At 40.7% G+C, this 10,292-nt stretch overlaps 1 protein-coding gene across 6 annotated transcripts; it reads right to left on the bottom strand.

Moving 5' to 3' along the window:
• Positions 1 to 146: 146 nt before the first annotated feature.
• On the bottom strand, positions 147 to 10,171 carry mtf2 (metal response element binding transcription factor 2). Of its 6 annotated transcripts, none has more exons than XM_035528687.1 (15): positions 9,989 to 10,171; positions 9,078 to 9,302; positions 7,983 to 8,064; positions 6,685 to 6,777; positions 6,460 to 6,560; positions 5,922 to 6,070; positions 4,274 to 4,369; positions 4,027 to 4,095; positions 3,765 to 3,888; positions 3,603 to 3,670; positions 3,334 to 3,504; positions 2,728 to 2,830; positions 2,510 to 2,571; positions 2,326 to 2,424; positions 147 to 2,242 (listed from the first exon to the last, which is right to left on the bottom strand). In XM_035528687.1, the coding sequence occupies exons 2-15, from the start codon at positions 9,291 to 9,293 to the stop codon at positions 1,870 to 1,872; spliced, it is 1,806 nt and encodes a 601-aa protein (XP_035384580.1). In that variant the 5' UTR covers positions 9,294 to 9,302; positions 9,989 to 10,171; the 3' UTR covers positions 147 to 1,869. The 6 variants fall into 6 exon arrangements, with proteins under 6 accessions (XP_035384580.1, XP_035384581.1, XP_035384583.1 ...); XM_035528688.1 differs by having other exon boundaries at positions 2,510 to 2,568; XM_035528690.1 differs by having other exon boundaries at positions 2,510 to 2,556.
• Positions 10,172 to 10,292: the final 121 nt, after the last annotated feature.

The raw sequence follows: 10,292 nt of genomic DNA, 5'->3' as shown, positions 1-10,292 counted from the left end.
TTTAAATTGTGTGAAAAATATAGCTATCCTATTCAGGTAACGTTAGTTCGATTGCTGACATTCTTCACTAAATCATAACGTATTTAACCCCAATATACTGTACTTATCTTACACACAAAAAACTGGCAGTCACCCAAATTTTTAGTTTTATGGATTTATTCTTTGGCTAAAGAAGCCTGCTCAAAGCCATTTAAAAAAGAAAAAGAAAGCTGTATGGATCTAGCACAGGTACACCAACTGAGAAGCGTTTCATACACATTACTTAATATAACGATATATCAAAATAAAAGAGGTATCACTGTTGAAGTCCAAAACCCGCCTTACAGTAAAAACCAGTTCTAATATGCACAGTGGTTGAATAACATCTTCTAATGAAGGGCATTTTATGAAAATCTAAATTTGCTACCCAATCGACTTAAAACCACATACAAAAACCATGTTTGAGTAACTTACCAATTAACGCTACAAAACACTTGAAATATGAAAATACCATCATAAGACATTAAAGATTTGGGCATATTTTTTTCATAGAACATTCTAATTTGACTTTCTTGCTGCTCTTACAGTGAATTGAAAGGCATCCTGAGGGGACTTGTTACTACAACGCCTCGTTAGTGTACACAATTTTCCAAAGCAATAAATAGCACCAAGATTTTCAAAAAGCCTGAGTCAGTTGTAACAAAAATATTGCCGCTGTGTTTTCCTGAAGCAGGTGGATATGCGAAGCAGAAAAAATAAAAAAAATACATAGGTCTTTTGACTACTGAGTTGCATAGGATGAAAACAAAAGTAGGACACAAAGTTCAAGAAAGAAAAAAAAAAATTTAACAAAAAAATTAAAAAGATCCTTGAGCTAAGTCAATAGTGTGCATATTTTACTTGAACAAAATGACAATCAATAGCAACTATTCAGCAAAGTTCTCAAGTTTGAGGGGTCTTGTGTAGGTTAATTGATAAAAACCAAAGATCACAGCTAAACAATAATTCCTTATGCAAAATGAGGGGACCTTCATCTAATGCTTTAGTGCTCAGTCTTTATGGAATTCAAACTAAAACAGGCTAATATTTTTCAAATCCTTGAAATTCCAGAAATCCTTACAAATTCTATATGATCAAAGATGCTCTCCTTATTACTAGCAAGTCTAATCCAGTTGATTGTTTATACAAGTCCAGAGTAACCCCTCAAACAAACAGTTCTAATATAGAAATTAATGCTGTTTAATAATGTTACCATAGCTTAAAAGGGAAACAAAGTTGAATTTTGCATGTCAGGTTAGAAATACCCACAGAATTTCCAAAGGCTGGCCTGAGTCTGTTTGCAACAATACTGGATGAACAAGATGAACTAATGTGCAATTGATTGTGAGTGAAATTAAAAGTACATAAAAGTGCCCTATTGAAAATTGTTCTCTCCCAAGCTTACTCAGCCTGACAGGAAAATAATATTTGACTGAAAAAGAAAACAATACATACTCTAGTCTGCAGCAGCATACAGCATCAATTTTATAACCTCTTCGGGCTCTGCACATCAGAAGCATGTAGGTGGGACATTGATTTTAAGATCGCAGTGAATTGATGAATTGCTTATGTTTTTGTATGTCCTTAATTGCCACCTTCTTCCAGTCATTCCTTATGAGCTTCTTATGTGCAGACCCCTTGACATCTACAGTCTACAAGGCAGTCCTTATGTATAATGGCACAAAGGCATGTGGCACACAGTCCAAACTCTCTCTTCGTCCAGTGGTCCTGAAGCCACTCAAACATCACTCAACTGACCATCTACATTCCACAAACCAAAACTACCCTTACCCCAATACGAGTAGCATACCAAGTTAAACCAAAGCACATGGCGTCAGTTGACTTCTGAGTCTAGGAGGCGGTGACACCCTCCCACTCGACCAGGTACTGCACTTTACCGTCGTCGGTGATGCGACGGGCCAGGACGCGATACTTCTCGCCGCAGGCCATTCGGCCAGCCGCGCCAAAATAGCTGCTGATGGAGCTCTTCAGGTGGCTGAGCTGGACACTGGCGTCCAGGCTCCGCATGATGTCCGTGGGGTGGAGGCGCGGGAGAGGCCCAGACTCCAGGGCGTTTGGCAGGAGGGGGGAGGCGTGTTTGGCCTGGGGGATCTCGGGGTTGGGGGGAAGCAGTGCTCGCCGCGGCCGCCCTCGACGCCTCTTGACAGGCGGCTGAGAGATGGGCCAGAGGCGGCCTGTGCGAGTCTTGCTGGGGCTGCTCAGGCTAGTTTGGAGGAAAACAGATTTAGGTGATGGTTTCGAAGGATGCTAGCGACTGGTCACGGTCACACACACACACACACACACCTGGATGTGCTAGTTGAGGTAGTTTCACTCATAGTGGTAGCGCCAATGGATTCAACATCTGAGGTACTTGACGACGGCACAGTCTTTTCCCTTTTAACACTTTGGTAAAACAAAAATGACATCACAGTGTAATTCAGTACAGCGTTACTATGTCTAGTACTAGAAAAATAACTTGAAGTCCTACCTTTTAGCAGTCATTACATCCAGCGAGTTGCTGTCTAGTATTGGCAACTTCACATCATTCTCCATTTGAGGGGGACAAAAAAAAAAAAAAAAAAAAAAAAATACAAGTGACACTACTTTTTTTTTTTTTTTGTCAATTACTCCAACAGTTGCACTTTTTGCTGTTTCTGCAAAACTTCACTTTCTGATACTTTCAGCTACCAAGTCCTACAGCCTTACCTGTGCAGAAGGTTCATCTGATCGCCTTAGCTTTGCCAGTGTCTCCAAGGAGTGTGAGCAATGCATCCTCTTTCCTTTCTTTAACACTCCATTGGTGACAGTGCTTGGGGGAGGGGGGCGGGGGAGATGTACATAAGCGTTGCCATTTCAAAAGGTTGGTACATTGCATACCTACTCACACTCAAGCTTTTGTTGCTATACAAGAGGCATTTCATCTTTTTCTACTGCAGAGAATGTACAAAATACTGGATTGTTGAATACTTCAATATATTATTTTGGAACTTTTGAAGCCAGATGATAACATGATGCTAAATGTCTTGCTACTAAGAAAGTGACACTACTTTGAAGCTACTGTTATAAAAATAAAATAAACCAACATTACTAAAGTAGATTGCGAAAATAAGAGAATGTCAAAACATGAAATTAAAAAAGTTAAAGACAGTTCCTATGACAAATTCCTTGAAATTGCTTGCAATTTCTTCAACAATTATTTGAAAACTTCTGCTATACAGTATAAGCATATAAGCATGGAATACAGCTACAAACAAAACTCCCTCAAAGAGATGAAGTACCCAAGAGAGAGACAGAAGGAATCATGACTCTCACCTCGAGGAGTGGGGAGACTTTGTGGACTTCCTGCCTTTGATCTTAATCTCATGTGAGGCCTTTTCCTGCTCCGTGTCTGATGGTGGCTCTGCACTCTGGGGGGCTGGTGGACAGCGGATCCGTAAACCAAACAGGTGCTTCTTCTTTTTTATCTCCTTCCCGGACATGAACCTCGGACCCGACCAGACAAAGGCAATGAAATGACCCAGTCAACCTGACTGCCCTTTGATGGACATTATAAATTTTGTATGTAATGGAAACAGACTTACATGGTAGGGTTGTTATTAAGTGCTTCCAAAATTCTTTCGTATCTCTCTGATTTAGGGGTGTCTGCGAGCTGTGGATGCAATGAAGAAAAATAAGGGCATGCAGAATGCACATGTTGAACTAAAGTATGTCACAGGCAGGAACAGCCCAGCGAGGAGATGTACCTCACTTAGCTGGAGACTGTCCCAATTTTCGTTTATAAAAGCCATGAGCTCCAATTCTGAATCAAAGTATTTCTTTTTATGAATAACACTCAGATTGTAAAGGCTCAGATGGGCAACATCTACCCTGTAGGCATGTAAGAGAAGAATTACAGTAATTAACAAAAAGGGAACACATAATTGAAATTATGTTTAAAAGGGGGAAAAACAATATTTTGACAGCTATATCGGCTGGTGTTTGTCTAAAACACACTCCAAAACCCACCATCTAAGAGGGAGTCGCTTGAGGTACTCTGGTCCACTACTGCAAACGGAACAAATAAACAAATAAAACCTATGGAGAGAGAAAAAAAAAAAGACAAAATGGCTTATAAAGTGATTGGGAGGTTTACCAAGTACAAACAAGTGCTGCTGTAGACCTTTCACACTAGTTAAGGTGCCATCTTAAATATGGCAATTAGATGAATATGAACATGAGATTTTCAGTAGGGAGTTAATGCCCTGCTCTTTACCTGTCTCCATTGAGCATAGGCCTCTGTAAACACTGGATGCATGCCTCATGAAACCACTGCTTACATCTGTTGCACTGGAGCATTTTCAAATACCAGCTATGGAGAAACACACCTCTCTTATAAGAGCATTTCACTGAATAAATACTTCAGCTTTGACAAATTTTCACTTGCTCTCTGGGAACTCTCTTGAATAAACATCCATCTCTCTCGCTCTCATTTTTTTTTTTATTATATACACACACACACACACACACACACACACACACACACACACACACACACACACACACACACAAAATATCGCCAAAAGTATTCACTCACCCATCCAAATCATTAAATTCAGGTGTTCCAATCACTTCCATGGCCACAGGTGTATAAAACCGAGCACCTAGGCATGCAGACTGCTTCTACAAACATTTGTGAAAGAATGGGTTGCTCTCAGGAGCTCAGTGAATTCCAGCATGGTACCATGATAGGATGCCACATGTGCAGCAAATCCAGTCGTGAAATTTCATTGCTACTAAATATTCCAGTCAACTGTCAGTGGTATTATAACAAAGTGGAAGCGATTGGGAACAACAGCAACTCAGCCACAAAGTGGTAGGCCGCGTAAAAGGACAGAAGGGGGTCAGCGGATGCTGAAGTGCAAAGTGGGCGCCAACTTTCTGCAGTCAATCGCTACAGACCTCCAAACTTCATGTGGCCTTCAGATTAGCTCAAGAACAGCGCGTAGAGAGCTTCATGGAATGGGTTTCCATGGGCGAGAAGGTGCATCCAAGCCTTACATCAAGCGCAATGCAAAGTGTCAGATGCACTGGTGTAAAGCACAATGCACTGGAGTCTAGAGCAGTGGAGATGTGTTCTCTAGAGGGACAAATCACGCTTCTCCATCTGGCAATCCAATGGACGAGTCTGGGTTTGGCGGTTGCTAGGAGAATGGTACTTGTCTGACTGCATTGTGCCAAGTGTAAAGTTTGGTGGAGGGGGGATTATGGTGTGGGTTTGTTTTTCAGGAGTTGGGCTTAGCCCCTTAGTTCCAGTGAAAGGAACTGTCAATGCTTCAGCATACCAAGTGATGCTTGGACAATTTCATGCTCCCAACTTTGTAGGAACAGTTTGGGGATGGCCCCTTCCTGTTCCAACATGACTGCGCACCAGTGCACAAAGCAAGGTCCATAACGCAATGGATGAGCAAGTTTGGTGTGGAAGAACTTGACTGGCTTGCAGAGTCCTGACCTCAACCTGATAAAACACCTTTGGGATGAATTAGAGCAGAGACTGCAAGCCAAGCCTTCTTGTCCAACATCAATGTCTGACCTCAGAAATGTGCTTCTGGAAGAAGCTTCAAATTCCCATAAACACACTCCTAAACCTTGTGGAAAGCCTTCCCAGAAGAGTTGATGCTGCAAAAGGTGGGCCTATTTCATATGAAACCCTATAGATTAAGACTGGTATGTCACTCAAGTTCATGTGTGTGCAAAGGTAGACAATTGAATACTTTTGGCAATATAGAGTGTGTGTAATATATACACATACACAACTCCTTGGCTTTAACGTTATGTGGACACAGAAAAACAACAATTGACCAAAAGAGTAACTGAAAGAGTACAATAATAAAGATGTCTGTGCATGTGTGCAGTTCACTCACTCTCCTGGCCCTCCGCAATAGCAGTAGCACTGCTGGGTGTTGGTCTTGTGGCCCTGGTCCCACACCAGCTCCTCGATGGCGTAGGGCAGTGACTGCTTCATCTCCTGCAGGGCTCTGGCATTTGGCCCTTTCTTGAGTGCGCCACCCCTCTGAAATATAGGACAACACACACAGCTAGCACCTTATCAAAAGGAAAGCCAGCTCAGCAGAGCAAATAATGGCTACAAAAATAGCTACTGCTTTGCACTTCCTCTAGTGTAACGCATTATTTTATATTCTGCCATTCTGTTTGCCTCATTAGCTTAGACTGCCCACTTTGTGTGCCAAATAGTGAAAACACACAAGCTCTCCTATGTTTTAACTAGAGATAGTCCTTCATGTATTAGGAGAAATCATTGCTACTGAAAATCATCAGAGTAAAACAGCACCGCATGGTTGACTATTCCACATCCTGCTTTAAATTCTAACTACACAGTTGTGCCTCTAACTTAGTCCCATGCATGTGAAACACACAACCTAAATATTTATTCCAGCAAACCTTTGTTGTTGTGGCAAACACACACTGCCGGCAGAGCCATTTATCATCAGAAGCAATGACACTGGAGTCAATGATTGGAGCATGGCAGAACTGATGGTATCCTAAAAATAAATAACACCACCTTTGAAGCAAGTCATCAAGATCGCATATGGGGAGTAAGTTATACTGTGACCTTTCCATTCCACAACACAGTTCATTACAGTTCTACAAGAATAACATATCTACCTTGTCCACACTTGTCACAGATGACCATTTCATTTGGTGGTTCTGAGCTTTCATTCTGACATATGGTACAAAGCATCTCCCCTCCACTGTCCCCTGTAACAAACATACAACACGACAACTGGTACTGTTCAATCCTGGCAGGTTCACAGCAACTGACTCATTACAAGGCCATCGTGACATGATCCGATCTGATAGCGCTTACATTTTTAGCTTTAGCATGATTCTGACTGCAATCAAGTGGCAGTTTCAATCTAACCGAACTTCAAGTAATATTTTCAACTAAATATTTCCATTTATCTGAACTGTGCATACACATTAGGTCTTCCCCTTATTTGAAACAGAAACAAATATAATGTATTTGCATTATGTGCACAATTGATCCATTTGTGTAAAATACATAAATAAGCATTATTTTTACTTTAATTTTAGGCAGTATGAACAGGGAACACAAACGATAGCCTGTTTGCAAATGTTGCCCCTTTGACCATGAAAATGACTAATAAAATGTTGTCTTAGCACCACTAAGAAATAAATAAATAAATACATATGGAAGATAACCTGATGCTAATGCTTCATAATGGAAAGTGGTTTTCCTAAATAGATTTAGGATTGGAACTATGCACTCAGCAAATTAGGCTTGTAGCCCCCACTGAGTATGAAGCTACAGCTCATAATGTACACACATCAATGGTAACTAGGGAAAGGGAGTGAATTTGGGGTACTTAATTTGAACTGGAAGGAAGCTTTGTGGTGGGAAGGCAATCAAAGGGAAAAATGTTCTGCAGGTGTGTATTTGCTTCACCACACAGCAGGAACTAGATCTGTAGTCATTACTCTGCACTAAAGTTTGCTTGAACTCCTCTTGAGCAAGAGACTGTTTGTAATGAGCATCGCAATACTGAATCCTGCATGGAAGTCAAAGTTATGACTGCTGCCATCAACTCAATAATACCAAGGTCAACGGTGAATTTAAACCTTTTTGAAAGGTGGACTGCCTAGTATGTAGGGAGAGTTCTAGGAAGTAATGTCCATGTGAAGAAAAAAAATCTGAATCTGACATTTTGCCAGACTAGTGAATTTCAGCATCAAACAAACAAACAAAAAACCCTCACAGCTGTATTTCTGCCAAAATAATCTCTGCTGCAAACAACATGCAGATTAAATCAAGTCATCTAGGAAAAAATACTGAGAAGGCATGCTACATCTTCAATCATATGACAAGACAGTATTCATATTTAAGATAACTCTGTGCTACAAATTAAACCATCTATAGTCAGAAAAAAGGGAAGCGTGCTTGCCTGTCTGAATGTCCTTCCAAAGAACCCACGATTTGGACTGATCTTCAAAAACCACAAAACAGCTATGCTTTTGTTTGTTTATCTGTAATGTGGGGGAATGTAAAATGTCATCCGAAGGTTCTGCAGTTGAAAGTGACAGTAAAAATGCAAAAATGTTTATAAATAAATTTTAGGGGTATAACAATACACAGAAATCGTAGTTTGGTTCACACCAGTTTAACATCATGATTTGGTGCAATGGGGAGAGGCAACAAAACCCCATCCCAAATGCATTAGGCTAGGTTTCTTTTCATTTAATTTGAACAGACAGTAATGCAAGTTACAATTAGTTCGATCTAGTGTCACAGTCTCCCCTTAAGTAGTTAGGGGTACAGTCTGCAGTATATCAAATGATAAAATGTAAACAGTAAGCATACACTTTGGCATAGATCATATTCATGATATTCAAAAATAAAGTTTAGAATCAGCTACAAAACAGAAAAGCATCCCTTAAATTACAACATAAATATAATAAAGAAAATGTAAGTTGTTCCACTTAGGCTATAATTCAGCATTTAAATCTTAAACCCAACCCATTGAAATGTACATGCCAATAGCTTCAGTAATGTTTTGGCCCTGTCCGCCTTCATTTGTGCTCAGGGCATTTAATATGGGTTAGCATGTCCTTGTGTTCCCACACACATACTCTACAACACGGACACACCGTCATTGTTCACCACTTGCTGGCATAGTTAACTGGGAACTGGCAATTTTTATTTTAATGATTTTAATGAAACAGGTGGGTCTTCTAACTTCTGTATGTCATTTGCATTCACATATCTTGTGCAAAGATTAGCATAGCATGTTGCTAGCATGTTACAACGGATTATCTCTTAGGGTTTCCTGTGGAACTCGCACATTACGTTCACACTTAAACGTAGTCAGTATGACTGTATGCGCTGGTATTCCCTTGACGGTTTGGGACAAATATAAATATCGTTACACCCCTAATACACACACACACACACACACACACACACACACACACACGTATGTATGTATGTATGTATGCATGTATGTATGCATGCATGTAACATGAGAAAGTGGGTGGCTCACCTTTGTGATTGTCCCCAGGTAAAACAGGCCATCTGACCATCGAGCTAACACGTCTTGCCCTTCCTCAAACTTGCTGGCGAGCTTGGTTGTGTCACTCTGCCCATCTTTGAGGGAGAGTTTGGACAAGGACACAGGTGACTGGTCTTGACGATGGGATGGAGACTTCTGATGGGAGCCCAGCTGGTTTGCGACCGAGTCTCTGTCGCACGTGAGCATAACTTTAAACTGTCACAGTAAATGCCTTTAGATATGTGAGCCTTTCTTACCTACCCAACTACCAACAACTAAATGGTTTTGACAGATTTATAAATAAGGACCAGATAAATCATGCGCAAGCAGACACCATGTGATAAAAGTAACTTAGCTGATACAGTACCTTACCTTCAGGCAAATCTTCAAATGTTGCAAACGTTATAAACCAATGTTTAAAAGCTCCAATTGTTTCAAATGTTACAAACCAGACTTTAATTTATGTAGCTTGCTAACAAAATATATAAAAACTTCGTAGAGGGATTTAATATGCCAAGTCTAATATCTAGCTATCTGTAAATCTCTCTGGAATAAATAAGGTAGCAACGTTAGCCAACTAGCTTAGCTAGAGTTAGCTCGCCTAACTGCCGTCCGTGCAAACTCTGACTGAACTGACAGTCAAGTCCCCTTTTGTTAGCAGTGTAGCGTTAGCTTACGAGCTAGTAAGATGACAATCCAGTTTCCATTGATTCAAAACAATTACGTACAATGCAAATCTCCCTGCTGAACAGCTGCCTAAAGTAAATACATTTTAAGAGGTGATAAAGTCAGTATTTCCACCCATGTTGGTCGTTGGTAATTGGAAGGTATCGGAAATATCGGAAATAACCCCCACACCCCCTATTCAACATGGATATGTTGTGATTAGCCAGATGCCTTACCTCATTCGGTCACTTCCCTCGTTTAAAATGATGCATATGCAGAAAAACGTAAACTGGAAATGATGGCACGTGTTGCGCTCCCGTTGAATTGCTGTAACAACAGATGTTCCCCAACAGCACAAAAGCGAGTTTTCAAAATATGGCAAACAAATGTTTTCTCCCCGTTACGCTCGCCATTTTGGTTTCCCGCTGAGCTGCGAGTGCATTCTGGGAAGCGCCCAGTCTACAGTTGAATTTTCCCTCACAAATTTGAACGCGGTAATAGGTGGATGTGTTTTCAGATCTTCTCGATGATGTGCCTGAT

This window comes from Electrophorus electricus, chromosome 7, assembly GCF_013358815.1.
Source record: "Electrophorus electricus isolate fEleEle1 chromosome 7, fEleEle1.pri, whole genome shotgun sequence".
Lineage (NCBI taxonomy): Eukaryota > Metazoa > Chordata > Actinopteri > Gymnotiformes > Gymnotidae > Electrophorus > Electrophorus electricus.
This window is presented reverse-complemented; position numbering and strand designations above follow the sequence as displayed.